This window comes from Channa argus, chromosome 15 (genome assembly GCF_033026475.1).
Source record: "Channa argus isolate prfri chromosome 15, Channa argus male v1.0, whole genome shotgun sequence".
Classification (NCBI taxonomy): Eukaryota; Metazoa; Chordata; class Actinopteri; order Anabantiformes; family Channidae; genus Channa; species Channa argus.
In genome coordinates, this window is record NC_090211.1 from 8720190 (window position 1) to 8736504 (window position 16315).

Consider the following 16315-nt stretch of genomic DNA (forward strand, 5'->3'; position numbering starts at 1 on the left):
TAGGAACTCTGGGATCTCCAGTATAATTCCAAATAAAGATTTTAGTGTTAACATAAACAAATTTTGTTTGCAGAACACGGGTTTCCACTGACTGGTTTTCATAGATGTTTTCCTCAGTGTAATTATAGACTCACGCCCATTGTGTGGTGGATTTGCAGACCACGTTGTGAACGTGTTCGTGCAGTTTCACAAGCACAGAATAAAGAAGTCTATTTTGTAACGTGTAACCGGAAGCAGCTCATCTTTTTTGCAGCGGGCTTCACGTGGCCCGATTCGCCAAAAGTTGTTGCGGTACTTCTCCTCCACTTCAGCCGCATCACTCCGCTGGCAGAAGGGCTGCGCTTTGCTCTGCGAGCTTCCGCGTTTACTGTCACAGCTTTGCAAATGGATTTTGTTGTGTCTTCGGTTTTTCTTTGCCTTTTTGTAACGTTATTTACTGTGACCTGCAGCTCCGGTATGTTAGTGGATGTAGTTGTTGATAGGTACGACATACCCAAAGTGTGTCCTCGGGAGGTGAAAACTGAAGATTTTATCCGCTATCATTTTAACGGGACTTTCTATGCTGACGGGAAAAAGTTTGACTCCAGGTGATGTTACAGATATTGTGTAAATGAATTTAGGCTGCGGCCACTCTGTGTTTGTAGCATGGGAGTGTGTGCCATTATGTTTGAGAAGCGACACGTTAAAAATACACTTCAGATATATAGTTTACATGATGTTAGGCCTGTTAGAGAAATTCTTTTGTTTCCAAAGCCCAGTATAATGGTACAAAGTGCACTAAGAATTTTGTTTCTATACTTAAACATTGTTGAGTGTCATAGAGACTTAGTGTTAAACAGCCATTTTCCTGATTAATTTACACTCAGTTTATTGCAGAAGTGTTCCATTTCAATTATAGTGCTGATGAAGCAGGGACACTAGATGCTGTCTTTATAGTCCTCTAAAGACTCCACAGCTTCATGTCTCCAGCCCTGGTTTGACTTCTCTTCTTTTGGTGGGTTCCACTCTCATTTACAGTCATGACCGAGGCAAAGCCTTCATCAGCCAGGTTGGCCTAGGCAGACTCATCACAGGGATGGATCGTGGTCTCCAGGGCATGTGTGTAAATGAACGTAGGAGGATAACAGTCCCCCCACACCTGGCGTATGGAAGCATAGGAGCAGGTATGTGTCATTCATATGCTCTCTTGGTGTCACTGTATGTGATAGTTTCTAAACACCTGTGCTCTTTATTGGACAGGTGGTGTTATTCCTCCCGATGCTGTGCTGGTGTATGATGTTCTTCTGCTGGACATCTGGAACACTGAAGACAAAGTTCAGATCCGCACGATGAGCAAACCTGCAGCCTGTAACCGTACCACTGTGGCATCAGATTTTGTCAGATACCACTACAACGGCACCCTGCTTTCTGGTGAAGCCTTTGACTCCAGGTGAGACCAAAGACTACTCAAGTGTAGTTCCATATTATCTAGTATAGGAACATATCTGATGTCTACTTCTGGGTTTTTTAAAACCCTGATCTGTGTTTAATTTAGTTACATGAGGAACACAACGTATGACACATACTTGGGGAAGGGCGACCTCATCAAAGGCATGGACGAGGGTCTTCTGGGGATGTGTGTTGGCGAGAGACGGGTCATCATTGTTCCACCCTTTCTGGCATATGGCGAAAATGGCTATGGTATTATATTTTAATATTCACAAATGGTGTGGTGAGGGTCTGAACATGTTTAACTGACAAACTGTTAAACATTGCGAAAGATCAGTAGAATAATCTTGCAGGCTAATCTGTTTGAGAGATTTATTTGTTTGATGGATGTTTGAATTTAAAGGCCATATGGGAAACATTTAATTCCCGTACAGCGTGAAAATACACGTGCAAACATGCACACATGAAATATGCATGCTTTTATGCGTGCTTTACTTTGCCTTATGGTGAAGTTGCATTTTTGTTTCATGGTACCACAGTGGAGTGAAAGCCTACCTTCTATATACTATTACATTAATGAGAAAAGGGTCTGCTTGGAAGTTAGGAGCCTAATCTCTAAGTTAAAAGTAGTGGAGACACCAACATAACAAATAGGTCTTTAGCGTGAGCAGTTACTATTTCTTTTTTCCAACAGGAAGTCTTGTCCCCCCTCAGGCTACTCTTGTGTTTGAGGTGCTGCTGGTTGATGTGTTCAACCCTAAAGATGAAATAATTGTGGAGTTAAAAGAGGTGCCTGAAGGCTGCATCCGCAGGACAAAGATAGGAGACTTCATCCGGTACCACTACAACGGAACTTTTCAAGATGGCACGGCCTTCGACTCAAGGTAAACCCGATATTTCTCCATCCTAAGAGAGTGATAATATATAACCAGGAGTAACTGTGATGTTAACACCCTCCATCACAGCTACCAGCGGAACAGCACCTACAACACTTACATCGGCATGGGATACGTGATCCGAGGGATGGACAAAGCTCTGCAGGGGCTGTGCATAGGAGAGAAGAGGACGGTTAGAATTCCTCCCCACTTGGCGTACGGTGAAGAAGGAGTTGGTGAGTATGAGTTCGGGAGAATTCAAGGCACATTAAATGAGGCAACACCACTAAGTCTTGTTTATGTTTACAACAAGGCCCTGTTTATATCTTTCTTTGGCTGTAGGAGACCTCATTCCAGGCTCCGCTGTGTTGGTCTTTGACATTCATGTCATTGATTTCCACAACCCGAAAGACCCAATCCAGATTAAAGTGACCCACAAGCCTCGGGATTGCACCATGACCAGTGAAGCTGACGATTTAATTCAGTATCGTTATAACTGCTCCTTGATGGATGGCACTCTCCTCTACTCCTCGTGAGCTCCCTCTCCTGTTCACTCTGATTCAGTGCACTCTTCTCCTGGTTCATGCATGTCGTCATTGCTGGCTCCTTGTATGAGAGATTTCAGTGGCCTGGAACTGCAGATATCATACCAATTATGTATCCATGACAACACCATACAGTATATCCCTGCATGGCTCAAGGTGTTGATGAAGTATTCTCTAGTTAGGATTTGTTGTGATTGCTTCTGTTAAGAGTGCTAACAGGTTACGTGTCACTTTCCAGCGACCAGCAGGACTCACCTTCAACCACAACTCTCGGAGCAAACAAGGTGATCCTAGGTCTGGAGGAGGGTTTGAGTGGCATGTGTGTGGGCGAGAGGAGAGAGGTGGTCATCCCTCCCCACTTGGGGCATGGTGAAAATGGAGGTAAGTCATTGGAACTACCCAGATCCCACTTTTCACACTCTTTTCACTACGAATTATGTTTTCTCTACTCTGGTCTTTGTTTTCAGCTGGAGGAGTTCCCAGAAGTGCAGTGCTCTTCTTTGAGCTGGAGTTGCTGGAGCTGCAAAAAGGTGTGCCTGAAGGCTACATGTTTGTATGGCTAGACGACAGCCCCGAGCCTCTCTTTCCTGCTATGGATCTTAACAGTGACAAAGAGGTCCCTCTAGAGGAGGTAAACTGTGAAGTCTAGTCCAACTCATTTTGCCTGCGTAATTTATATTTTGAAATACAGTCGGGGTATAAGCAGTGACAACCCTATTTCCTTTTTCCCCCAGTTTACATCTTTCATTATGACACAAGTTAATGAAGGGAAAGGTCGTCTTCGGCCAGGGGTGGATACAAGCAGCATCATTAAGGACATGTTCAATAACCAGGACCGTAATAAAGATGGAAAGATTGTAGAAGATGAACTGAAACTCAAACAGGATGAGGAGCCTGAACAAGTGAGACGAGATGAGCTGTAAAGAAGACACAGGAGATATGCAGTGGTTGTGGTTTTACTGTCATCTGAACAACTGACCTACTGTATTTTCAAAAGATTTGAACATTGAAACAGCTTGTAGTTGCTATATAAGGCTGCATCACAGTTTGCTTTGTTGAATTTTCTTAAAATAGATCAATGCGATTCCACATCTATGGCAGCCGAACCAGTCAATCCATTGTAATGCAACTGAAGAGCATCAATAGGAAAAAGTGTAACGACTGTATTTAGGGGTTGGCACATTGTGTACAGGAACAAAGTGTTTGAAACTAAAATGAAGAACCGTCTCCTAGAGAGAAAATGTTTCTTTTAAAAAGCCATACTGGATTCAAGAATTCCATTTAACTACTAAAAGCATTTAGGTAGGACCCATCATTCTGAATAGCCCATTTTATTTAAGTGTTTCAAAAGAGCAGCTGTGGATGTAGAATCACTGTTGAACTGATGAAGATTCCACTTGATATGATGACTAATGATGGTTGTATGAAATTGTGTGGCTTTTTTTGTATAATAGAAAATCTATTCTAGAAAATTATTTGTGTGGAGAAAAAAAAATACATTTTATAATAAGAATGCAACGCCAACTTCTTTTTGCGCCCATAGATATACATGCATCTATGCATAAGTGTCAGATTTAAAATTAGTGCCCTGTTTTTGAAGTACAAAGATCAGAAACTGTTTAAACCAAATTTATTTAGATAAGCTGAACATTTTAATATGTAAAATAGGACAAGGAAATGCATAACTGCACTCAACTGTGATAAAAACAAAATGTCAGGAGAAACATTACTATAGGAAGTGATTAATACAGTATATTTTTCCAAGCAACACAGTTAAAATGACTGTGAAAAAAATCATTCACAATATTACTGAATCCAGTTTTTTTAATTTTCTACACAAGACCATAACACTTCTGAGGTAGCAGATGGTTCTTAAACAACAATTCTTTAAAAAAAATGTATATTCACCAATTAATTTTTATCTTAAAATGAAGTAGTCACAATTAACTACCTGCTAGTACTTTGTTGTTAAACCACAGAACAACAGTTTCAGCAATTCTTGCCAAGATGGACAAAAACTAGAAGACTTGACACTTTGTCAAACCTAGAAAGGTTACTTTAAACATCTGGTTTCAGGTAAAGTTAGCTGGTAAGTAGTTGCATTGAAAGAAAAATGTCAAGTCAAATGCTGCCATTTATGTTGTGCATTTTCTTTCCCTTTAATGATTACATGCTAAATGAAGACTAAAACCAACAAAAAATATTCAAAGAAAAACCTATAAGCACATATACATATTTCCTGCTGCAAAAGTAGGTAGCCAGTGCAAATCTGGCTTCCATCATTCACTATATGGTCCAAAAGTAATTTAACTATAAAAATGAGAGGGAAGTCAGTGGACAGTGATATAAAAAGGTGATGAGGAGTGTGTGAACTGCAGCTGTCAACATGACTTGCATGGCTAGTGGTGATAACCTAGACTCATTCACAAAAAGTGTGTAGCTTTTAGTAAAATAAATCTTTTCAAGTTGATTGTGAATGGGCCTCCAACTGGCACTCTGAACAGCAGCTTCCTCAGCTGATGGCACTTGAGAGTCCAATGACCAGTAGATAATAGGCACTCTCAGTTTTTAGTTTACTTATTGCCAGTGAGGTAGTGCAGTATAGCATTAGGGACTTCCAAGGTTTCATCTTTTACCAACACAATGTCATAGGAGTCCACGTATGACTGTCTCCGCTCCTCCACCTGTGGAAACAAACATCTTTTTAATGTTTTAAAATTCGGGACTGGTCTATTCTGGGAAAGGGTGGATGTACATATATTTAAGGTGTGACATTCATCTCATTGCAGCAGGTAAGGAACATTATCTATTCCTTAAGATAAACATGAGAGTGTATACTTCATATTTACCTTGTCATTAAGGTACCCAATCTTTAGGATGTTCTCCATGTCCTGCACCCCATCAGCCATTGTCAGATCTCCCAGAGAGTCACCCAAGAGTAATACATTAGGCCGTGTCCGCAGCTCTTGGAAATGGCCAGTGTTGAGCAGGGCACCTTCCCTTTTATTGTATATGTGGATCAACTCTCCCTTGAAGGCCTTCAACACTCCCTGTGTGTAAGCAATTTCATTTAAATTTCCATCATCTTAAGAGTTATCCCTGACATAAGGTAAGAACATGGCACGTTTGCTGTATTTCTACTCACTGACTCATCAAAGTCCATGTAGTTGGAGAAGACTTTGACGTTAGAGTGGAAGACACCAGCTTGGCGAATAACCTCTTCCAGGATGTCTCCTATCCCAGCAGAGAAGATGAGCAAAGGAATGCTGTGTTCATGCAGGTGGTCAAAGAAGAGTTGGTAGCCCTCCCTGTTAAAATGTCATCTTATTACTAACAGTACCCATTGCATGAAATCTTTTTAACTACCAAACATTTTCAGGATTTAAGAAGAAGGCTTACCTCAACATGGCGTCAGACTCTTGCACCACCACAGCCAGCAGGTCTTTCCTAATCTTCTGCTCTACAAGTAGTTCATGAGCTTTATTCCACCTGTGAGATACAGGAACAGCAGTTTCTGAGCTCAATAAAGTACATAATATTTTACATATATTACAATGAAATATTTAGTTATTTAGTACAAATAAATACGGCAAACTCCCAGATCAGTTTCAGCCTTTCTTGAACAAAAATGAAAACTACTTGTGTTTGATACTCACCATTCCACCATAAGAGGCAGCTTTTCCTCCACTGGCCGTGAAGTGTCAATCTCTATGGGGTAGTATGTGTTCAGTAGGTCCTTGAGCTAAAGAAACAGCGCACTGTTCAGAAAACTGTAACTGGCTGGTAAGCATCCAAAAAAGATCAAGACTCATAAGTGATAATTTCTCAGAAGTAATTTGAAATGTAATTTTGCACAACATGATTTATCACAATGTTCAACAGAACAACAACAATATGAACCACGCTGACTGTTTAAATTTGATGATTTATGCTTTAAGATGTTAGTTAAGTACCTGCACTGTCTGTCTGTTGTACAGTATTTCTTTCTTCAAAACACCACATCTTTGATAAAGCTGTTTTCACTCTGTTAAATAATATCTGAAAGAATATATTATAGCCACATAATTTTTGTTTAAGTTTACTTAATGGCACCTATTCTTTCTGTGGAAAGCTACTTTTGCCCTAATTTATCTTTCTTACCTTTTGTTTGCAGACATCAGAGATAAGTTTGCTGCTGTCAAGAATATCTGCAAATGAAACACACGCAGAAAGTGACAAAGCCATGAAATAACATTTAGCACAATCTAACCTGTGCAAAATTCTCACTAGGTTTTACTGACAATGTTGGTTTACTGTGGTTCTTATCTTAACACATCAATTTTTTACATATAGCCAGACCAATAAAGCAATCTTACAGTGTAAACAAATAATACTGAGCATCTGTGAACGTTTGAATCTAAAGCCCTGCTTCTGTGTCTGGGGTACACTGCAGATCAGGCGCTGGCATACAGTTATTAAAGTATTAGTACACATTTTAACTTTTTGTAATGCAACCACAAGTGGGCACAAGCCAGTGTCTTCTTGTGCCAGTCCCAAGTCTGGATAAATGCAGAGGTTTGTTTTAGGAAGGGCATCTAATGTAAAACACACGCCATATTAAACATGTGAGTCATGACTTCCACACCGAATCGGACTTCCATTCTGGATCAGTTGGGGCCTGGGTTAACTGCTGCCACCGGTGCTGTTGACCTACAGGGTGCGGGTGGAAACTGGGCTACTGTTGGTCGAAGAAGGAGAGGAGGAAGGAGTGTTCATAAGCAGAGAGAGAAAAGGAAAGCCAAGAATGTAAGACTGACAGTAAGGACTTTTAATGTTGGGACTATAAGAGGGAAGGATGGAGAGTTGGTTGACATTGTGCAGAGAAGGAAGGTGGACATACTGTGTGTCCAGGAGACCACGTGGAAAGATAGCAAGGTAGAAGCTTAGGAGCAGGATTCAACTTGTTCTACCATGGGTCGGATAGGAAGAGAAATGGACTTATCCTGGTAGAGGAGATTAGGAGAAATGTTCTGGAAGTGAAAACAGTTCAGACATGAGTCTGAAGTTAGAAATTCAAGGTGTGATGTTTAATTTTGTTGGTGGTTATGCCCCACAGTTAGGATTTGAGTTAAAAAGAAGGAAAAACTCTGGAGTGACCATCCCCAGAGGTAAGAGAGTGGTGATTGGTGCAGATTTCAGTGGACATGTAGGTGAATTGAACAGAGGTGAATAGAATGTGATGGGCAGATTTGGTCTTCAGGACAGTAACAAAGAAGGACAGATGGTGGTAAACTCTGCAAAGAGGATGGAAATGGCTGTAGTAAAAACTTTCTTCCAGAAGAGGCAGGAAAATAGGGTGACATATGAGAGGGGAGCTAGAAGCACTCAGGTGGACTACATCTTGAGTAGACATTATAATCTGAAAAAGATCAGTGACTGCAAAGTGTTGGTAGGGGAGAGTGTAGCCAGCTAACACAGGATGGTTGTGTGTAAAATGACTCTGGTGGTGAGGAAGATGAAGAGGACTAAGGCAGAGAAGAGGAATAAGTGGTGGAAGTTGAAAAAGAATGTTGTGTAGTTTTCAGGGAGGAACTGAGACAGAATCTGGGTGGTCAGGAGGTGCTTCCAGATGACTGGACCACTACAGCTAATGTGATCAGGGAGAAAGATAGGAGGGTACTTGGGGTGTCATCCAGAAAAAAGTAAAGTGGACAAAGAGACTTGTTGGTGCAACAAGGAACTTTAGGAGTGTATAGAGAGAAAGAGGTTAGCTATGAAGAAGTGGGACACTGAGAGGAGTTGTATGCTAGGTTGGACAGAGGTGGATTTGTACAGGTTGGCGTGACAAAGAGATAGAGATGGGAAGGATGTGCAGAAGGTTAGGGTGATTAAAGATAAGGATGAAAATGTATTAACAGGTGCCAGGACTGTGATGGGAAGATGGAAGGAGAACTTTGAAGAGTTAATGAATGAGTAAAATGAAGGAGAACGGACAGTAGAAGAGGTGACTTGTGTGGAGCAGGAAGAAGCAAAGATTAGTAAGGTTGAAGTGAGGAGGTATGAAACTGTTTAGGAGTTTCTGACTAGTTTGTTTAACAAGATCTTGGAGAGTGAGAGGATGCCTGAGGAATGGAGGAGAAGTGTACTGGTGCTGATTTTTAAGAATAAGGGAGATGTGCAGAGCTGTGTCAACTACAGAGGAATAAAGTTGATGAGCCATTCGTTGAAGAAGGGGAAACAGTAGTGGAAGCTGGGCTAAGAGCAGAGGTAAGCATTTGTTAGCAGCAATATGGTTTCATGCCTAGAAAGAGTACAACAGATGTAGTATTTGCTTTGAGGATGCTGATGGAGAAGTACAGAGAGGGTCATAGGGAGTTGCATTGTGTCTTTGTGTCGTGGATTTAGAGAAAGCGTATGACAGGGTGCCGAGAGAGGAGCTGTGGAGTTCAAGGTGGAGGTGGGTCTGCATCAAAGATCGGCTCTGAGCCCCTTCTTGTTTGCTCTGGTGATGGACAGGCTGACAGATGAGGTTAAGACAGGAATCTCTGTGTACTATGATGTTTGCAGATGGAGGAAAATCTATATAGGTGAAGGTCTGCTATGGAAAGCAGAGGAATGAAACTTAGCCGCAGTAAGACAGAATACATGTGTGTCATGAGATGGGACCCAAGTGGAACGGTGAGGTTACAGGGAGCAGAGGGGAAGAAGGTGCAGGACTTTAAGTACTTAGAGTCAATGGTTCAGAGCAATGGAGAGTGTGGAAAAGAGGTGAAGAGGCGAGTGGAAGCAGGTTGGAGCAGGTGGAGAAAAGTGTCAGGTGTGTTGTGTGATAAGAGTATCAGCGAGAATGAAAGGAAAGCTCTTCAAGACGGTGGTGAGACCAGCGATGTTGTTCGGCTTAGAGACAGTGGCACTGAAGAAGAGACAGGAGACAGAGCTGGAGGTAGCAGAGCTTAAGATGTGGAGATTATCTTTGGGAATGACAAGGATGGACAAGATCAGGAATGAGGACATTAGAGAGGCAGCTTATGTTAAATGTTTTGGAGATAAAGTCAGAGAGGCCAGATTGAGGTGGTTTGGACATGTTCAGAGGAGATACTGTGAATATATCGGTAAAAGGATGCTGAGGTTGGAGCTGCCAGATAGGAGGTCTAGAGGAAGACCAAAGAGGAGATTTATAGATGTAGTGAGTGGACATGAAGTTAGTTGGTGGGAGAGAAGAGGATGCAGAGGACAGGGTCAGATGGAGAAACATGATTTGCTGTGGCGACCCCTAAAAGGGAACAGCCGGAAGAAAAAAAGAAGACGACACATTTTAACTTTTCGTAACAACTCCAAAACTAAACTTACTGTGACAGGTAGGGCACCTTTTGCCATTGTATGCAAATCTTGTTAGGGTCATGTCAAAATCTGAGATCACCTGAGTTACAAAAAAGAAAAAATATAAATACAACATTACCGTATATACAGTAAATGCTTTATTTATGAGGTGAGAGGATGTTGGGTAGTGTAATGTTACCTGTACGGTGTTGGAGCCAGCCTTCATCATTGACTCCATGATCTCCCGAACCCTCTGAGGGTCCTTCATATACACTGAGGGGTTGGACAGCTCTGGAATCTTAGCACACAAGATGGCACATGTATTCTTAACAAAACGTTTAAGCATCAAACATGCACAAAGAGCAGTTCTAACAGCGATCTAACGTTAGCAAACCAGCCAGGTGCTAGCACCCAGATGAATTATCTTACAGAACATCTTATCCGTTTTCCCTGACTACTAAACGTTTACCACTACGAAAACAATGCAGTTATTGATTAGGATAGCCACAATTAGTAATTACCAACGCTGATAATAATTAGTCGGATATTTGCATTGTTAACGTTAAGCTAACTGCCATAGTAACGTTACGGTACTTAGCCAGCGAGTATGCAAGTTTAGCCATGGATTTCCTTAAAACGTGCTGAATAAAAATACCATTGTCTGAAAATGTGCTGCCGTTCCGAAACGTTATGTTTTAGTGATATGTAGGTTAGCCAATGTTGCTATGTGGACAGTATTAGCAAGAGCACTTCTGCTGCCTTTCCAGCTGTCGTAATGTCGAGAAATTTAGAATTCGCCATCTAATGACAAAGTGGTGACGTGAAATGGTACACATTATGACATCCAAGAAGATGAAATGTTTAGTTTACTAGACATCGTTGATGGAATCCACCACAACAAAATACTTTATATGCGAAGATACAAGTAACATACTTTTTTACTTAAAGCGCAACCGAGCAACAGTTTCTTTTCGTTTGAAGTTTACACAATTACGAGCCTACAATGTATACCTGAAGGCAGCACTGCTAGCTACGTAACTTGAGATTGTTCTGTGTGTAGGTTCCCCCCTGCGCAAAGCAACTTACAATAAGTTCCTTCCACGTATGGAACCGGGGGTTTCTCCGCGGGACAAAAACTGGCCTAATTTAGATAGAACCAATAATATCAACAGTGTATAAACTCAAATGAATCATCGTAAACTTTTTTAAATGAAAGCTAATATCTTGTATTACATTACAGTGAGGTCGACCTACTCTATCATTGGATCAGCTGTATATGTAAATCAGTGGGTAGCAACCCCTTTAATTAAGTCCAACCAAATAATAACACACTTTATACATGCATCTATTTTACAAAACAACTTTAATTGCAAGTGATGACATTTGCTTTTCTTACATCAAATATAAGGACACAATGTCAGACTATCACATGCAGGGCACATTACATAGCTTATTCCACATAATATTTGCAGTGCTATTAATGTTGGTCATAAAGTGGAAATGAATATCATTTCTACGCTCTGTAACTTTTGGTGTAATAGACGCTGCATAAACAGTGGGAATTTCTGAATGTCAGCCACAACACATTCCCACAACAATCCCTTTCATTTTACCAGTAAGTCTTATCCCTTTTCAATGTATTCAAGTCTCTCTGGAGGATGAAAGGAGACTACAGAACAATACAGGAGATTTCTATTGTACACCCAGCTGGAAGTGCTGGTTTTCTTAAGACATTTAATTTTGTAATCAAATCTGCAAATAATGATCACCTTTTTTTTTCAAAGTACTCACACACTTACTGGCTGGCTGCAAGCTGGCTAAACAAAGTATTTCTAAAATACAATCACCTCGTCTCATATGAAATATATGTTAAAATTAACTAAAGTAAAAGTGTAGGGACAACTTAAATGTCTATGCTTCTATAAGACTTTACAAATCATTAGAGTGCAATTCTTGGTAGAGACAACAGTACCTCCATAAAAACAAAAACACTTTCCAGCAGTTGCACATATAAGCATTTTCTGTACCCCTTAACATAATGGGAATACACTGAGGAAATAAGTGCAAATAAAAAGGAACAACTGAATTGCTGCCAGCGATTGGTGCCTAATGCAGTGATCCAATAGAATGTTTGAATGTTGAAGTAAAGGAATCAGTTAATTATATATCAACTACAGTACTTGCTTCTTGTTATTTCACCTCTTCAGAAACCTGTAAAGGCATTTCTAGGTTTCAAAGATAAACAGAAACAGAATTGATCAATGCATACTAAAAGCTAACTAATCTACAGGATTTCAAAATTAACAGCCTTTTTGAATGTATTCATATTTAGTCGTTGTAGCTTCACAGCAATAAGTAGAACAATTCTAAGAGAACAACTATGATCCAACTTTAAGTTAGGCTTTAAGATTGAAGTTTTGCTTGCACAAGGAGATTGTCACAGTGTTACAATGGAATGAGACTTCTTTAAGCAAGGTGGACTGAATATAGGAATGCAGTTATTAATGTCACATGGCCTTCAAGGCATACAATAAAGGAATGTAAAATATCTATATAAATGTTTACATATACAGCTTTAAACATAGTATGTACAAACAGATAAACAGTATCTATACCAACAAATTTGACAAAAGGATATTTAGTTGTTGGCTGGAATATAACACTCTTATTCACATGTTTACATTTGCCATATCCCTTCCTCAGAGACCACCACCTGCTCAGCACATATCATGGCTTAGCCATTAAAACAACACAGCATGAAAGCCAATGGCACAGAGTTCAGCTTCATGAAATACAAGAAACACAAGACCTGCTGCAGCAAGTTACATATGAATGGGTGTTGATGATAATGAATGCAATGGACATGTTATCTGCAGCATATTTTTTAGCCAGAACTGTGTAGTGCCAGGATGAAGCAGAAAGTAACTTGTTCAACATTCTATCTGTGACTGCAGCTGTCGGCGCAGTGTGAGCGTACGCCGGTGAAGTTGCTGCATCTGCTGCATGCGATCTCGCTGGCGGGCCAAGTTCTGGGGCATGGGGTAGCGTTGGCAACCATACAGGAAACGGTAGGGAATGCGGACATGGCAGGCAGTGGCTCGGCAGCGAGGCTGTGGCATGGGCGGAAGCAGCATCCAACGCTTTCTTTCAGCACAGTAGCGGTAAGCCTCCTTACGGTACTGCTTGTCCACATCATCACTGTTCTTCCAGCCTCCTATGATGAAGACGTCCTCATCGAAGTGGCAGATGGCAGCACCCTCAATGCTGGTAACCTCTGGAGGCAAGCTCTCTAGGATCTCATCAGAGATCCGCACACTGATTTTCTGCCTGGCAATCTCATCCCGCACTGTGTAGCTCTTGGGGCAGCAGGAAGCTGTATGGTAGAAGTTAGTGGAGGCCACAGCCATTTGGAATATACAATAGTTATCAATAAGGGGCAGGGAGTCAACATCTTGCCACTGGCGGCTCTCTGTATCGTAACGAGTGGTCACCGTCTTCAGTCCATCTTCATTATCTGTATCGACAGGTGTGCGTGCTGTGACGTACACATAGCGGTCCTCCACACTTACTGCCTTCACATCCCGCAGAATTTTGGGGGCGGATTCCAGATTATGCCACTTGTCCTGTTCAGGCTCGTACACACTGACATCTTTAAAGCCTGGACTGAAGTTACCATGACCACCAATGCTGTACAGGATATCTTTAATACAAGTGAGGCCAAAAGAATGCTTTCGTGTAGTCAAGTTGCTTACTTGCTCCCAGGTGTTGCGATTAGGATTGTAACGTTCCACAGTCTTAGCAAAGCCAGGCTCCATAGAACCAGCTACGTAGACGTGGGACTCTGTGGCAGCGATGGCATGGCCGTCCAGGTGATTGTGGATGTGTGGCAGGTTGACCCACCGGTCCTCATAAATGAAGTAGCCCACACATTCACTCAGGTAGTCCCCTCCCTCAGACACTCCACCCACTACCATGATAACGTCCATGTTCTGGCCAAAGCGAGGCTGAAAAGAAGCCATGTGGGAAGACCAGAGCTCCATGTCAGCTGACTTGAGGTTCTCAAATCGAATTGCATGGCCTTCCACTGCCTCTGACACCAGGCGGAGACAGGCCTCGTTGGCAGCCACCAGGAGCTCGTTCTTTACTACCCTAGTCAGATAGGTGGGCTTGATTTGGGGGAGCCTCAGGAGACGGAAAAGCTCCTCGAAGTAGCGGCTTCGCTCTTCTGGGTTCTTCTGCACCCATTTCACCACAGCCTCAAACAGCACCTCCTCAGAGTCTACTGTGATCTCTGTATCAGACAGCCAGTCACGGACCAGGTGAAAGGGCAGTGTGTAGAACTCCTCATCCTGGATAACCTTGTGGAAGTTGCGACGGATCATGTCTGCAGCCCGTAGAGCCAATTGGTCCAGGATGTACATGTGGGCTAGACTGTGCACGGCCACACAGTTGGTCAAGCTCAGCTTCTTCTTAAGAAACTCACCACAGAAATCCTTCAGCTGCAGCAGGAGAAACCTAAAATAGAGCAAACAGATGTACATTAAATGCAGCTCGGAGAGAGTGAACAGTTCGTGTTAACTAATATATCTCAGCTTTGACTGGTTAGGCCAGGATTGACTGATGTTCTGAAAGCAATGCACAAAAACCATACGAAAAGGCATCAGAGCAGTCTACAAAGGCCTCGAGCTTTGCCCATCATAATCACCGTGGCACGCGCAAACACATACAGAGATGTGATCGAACGGAATCATACCTATCAGCCAGCTCCAGTACTTCATGTACGTTGCAGGTGCTAACGCGTATTTCTCCGGTATACATGTACTGGATGACGCTCTCCACAGTCTCAGGGTCCGGCCCCAGCTCTGAGCTCCATTCCTTCATCTCTACCCGTCCAGACAAGGACTCAGAGAACTGTCCCCCTAACAGGGGCGTAAAATAATCGGTAGCTGCAGCCAGGACAGACCTGTGAGCTGAAAACTCACAGCTCTGGACGCTCCCGGTAGCCGCCCCGCTGCTGAAGGCCAGCGTCACGTCGCAGAACAAACCCTGCTTTCTTTGCTCGTTTTGCCGCCGAGACAGCTCCGAGCAGTGGGAAGAGGAGGTGAAGTCCTCGGCCTCTTCCGTGTCTCCGTCTCCGGCGAGGGCGCTGGGTGTGCCACTGCCGCCGCCGCTGCCGCCGCTCCTGGTGGTGTCCTCCGGGTTGGGGGCCGCCGCTGCCATTCTGCTGCCAGCGGTGGAGGAGAGCAGTGGTGGGGAATGAAGTAAACTAGTGAAGGAAAAGAGGCGACATACGCAGACACACATACATGGAGTCAAAACAGAGGACAACGCTGAAGTGCGATGCATGTTCGTAGTTTTTAATAGCCGCCACTCAAATGGGGAAATAGTGATCTCAAAGTATTCATTTTTTGTTTTAAATTTTATATTTCAGTAGGAATAGTTTGGCCTGAGATTAAACCAAAAAGCTCAAATGCATTTAAAACTAGACTTGTAAATATACCACAAAACAATTATCCTTCAGCACATGGACTGCACATGATAGAAACGTAAGAGTTATGAATAATGACTATGCACTCGTTTACACGGCCTAAAATAAACGTACCGTTTAGCACAAGTGTTCTCCTGTCTGCAATTGAGGCGTTGAAAATACAAATAAGCAACCAACTTCAGCTCTGTAAATAGTCACTGACATGCGCAGTAGGTGACAGGCGTCACCGACGTCGCAGCGCGGGCCACACCGAAAAACGTGCAGTGACGTGCCTCTGAATATGTCAATAATACAGTCCTACACTTCCTTCCTACATTCTGCATGTTTGAACTATGCATGATTTCACTCGGTAATATTTAAACCAGTGTAAAACCTATTAAGTCAAACGTTTTTGTAAAAATCTTTCCGAATTTTCGAATTAACGTAGGAACTGAAGCCAGCCTTTTAAAATGTTAATTAAGCCAGAAACACAATAGCATCATGCTGCCACAGCCATACCTTATTATGCAATTACATCTTCTATTTTTCAAACGTTTACACGTATTTAGCAATGGTAAAATTGGATATGTCAAGGCACACATATATTTTTGCACAGTTACACATCTTACAAAGGCAAACGGTTTAGCTTAAATAGTTGGATGTAGTCTAAAAAAAAAAAAAAAAAAGTGTGCGAGAAATTG

General features: G+C 42.1%; 3 protein-coding genes across 4 annotated transcripts; 1 reads left to right on the forward strand and 2 right to left on the reverse strand.

Annotated features, from left to right (window-relative positions):
* The first annotated feature begins 282 nt into the window (after positions 1-282).
* fkbp10a (FKBP prolyl isomerase 10a) lies at positions 283-4334 on the forward strand. The gene is made up of 10 exons (XM_067478374.1): positions 283-587; positions 1018-1163; positions 1240-1429; positions 1535-1680; positions 2123-2312; positions 2394-2539; positions 2646-2835; positions 3087-3229; positions 3316-3479; positions 3583-4334. The coding sequence occupies exons 1-10, from the start codon at positions 385-387 to the stop codon at positions 3769-3771; spliced, it is 1707 nt and encodes a 568-aa protein (XP_067334475.1). The 5' UTR covers positions 283-384; the 3' UTR covers positions 3772-4334.
* A 162-nt stretch (positions 4335-4496) lies between these two features.
* LOC137100514 (cytosolic 5'-nucleotidase 3-like) lies at positions 4497-10955 on the reverse strand. Its single transcript, XM_067478377.1, has 9 exons — positions 10803-10955; positions 10347-10445; positions 10178-10247; positions 6989-7035; positions 6505-6590; positions 6248-6337; positions 5994-6156; positions 5698-5898; positions 4497-5532 (listed from the first exon to the last, which is right to left on the reverse strand). The coding sequence occupies exons 1-9, from the start codon at positions 10803-10805 to the stop codon at positions 5422-5424; spliced, it is 870 nt and encodes a 289-aa protein (XP_067334478.1). The 5' UTR covers positions 10806-10955; the 3' UTR covers positions 4497-5421.
* A 536-nt stretch (positions 10956-11491) lies between these two features.
* Positions 11492-15877, reverse strand: LOC137100516 (kelch-like protein 11). Of its 2 annotated transcripts, XM_067478381.1 has the most exons (3): positions 15750-15877; positions 14901-15413; positions 11492-14662 (listed from the first exon to the last, which is right to left on the reverse strand). In XM_067478381.1, exons 2-3 carry the CDS (start codon positions 15365-15367, stop codon positions 13078-13080), a joined length of 2052 nt encoding a protein of 683 aa, XP_067334482.1. In that variant the 5' UTR covers positions 15368-15413; positions 15750-15877; the 3' UTR covers positions 11492-13077. The 2 variants fall into 2 exon arrangements, with proteins under 2 accessions (XP_067334482.1, XP_067334481.1); XM_067478380.1 differs by lacking the exon at positions 15750-15877 and having other exon boundaries at positions 14901-15735.
* Between the last annotated feature and the right edge of the window lie 438 nt (positions 15878-16315).

What these genes read in the sequence shown, in the direction of transcription:
- LOC137100516 (XM_067478380.1), bottom strand. Translation starts at nt 15,493, where the DNA reads ATGCATCGCACTTCAGCGTTGTCCTCTGTTTTGACTCCATGTATGTGT. An exon ending in GTACTGGAGCTGGCTGATAG is followed by an intron (nt 14,663 to 14,900) that starts GTATGATTCCGT and finishes GCTCTATTTTAG; the next exon opens with GTTTCTCCTGCTGCAGCTGA.
- LOC137100514 (XM_067478377.1), bottom strand. An exon ending in AAGGTGCCCTACCTGTCACA is followed by an intron (nt 7,036 to 10,177) that starts GTAAGTTTAGTT and finishes TTTCATTTGCAG; the next exon opens with ATATTCTTGACAGCAGCAAA. An exon ending in TTGGGTACCTTAATGACAAG is followed by an intron (nt 5,533 to 5,697) that starts GTAAATATGAAG and finishes TTGTTTCCACAG; the next exon opens with GTGGAGGAGCGGAGACAGTC.
- fkbp10a (XM_067478374.1), top strand. Translation starts at nt 385, where the DNA reads ATGGATTTTGTTGTGTCTTCGGTTTTTCTTTGCCTTTTTGTAACGTTA. An exon ending in GGGAAAAAGTTTGACTCCAG is followed by an intron (nt 588 to 1,017) that starts GTGATGTTACAG and finishes TCTCATTTACAG; the next exon opens with TCATGACCGAGGCAAAGCCT. An exon ending in GGTGAAGCCTTTGACTCCAG is followed by an intron (nt 1,430 to 1,534) that starts GTGAGACCAAAG and finishes TGTTTAATTTAG; the next exon opens with TTACATGAGGAACACAACGT.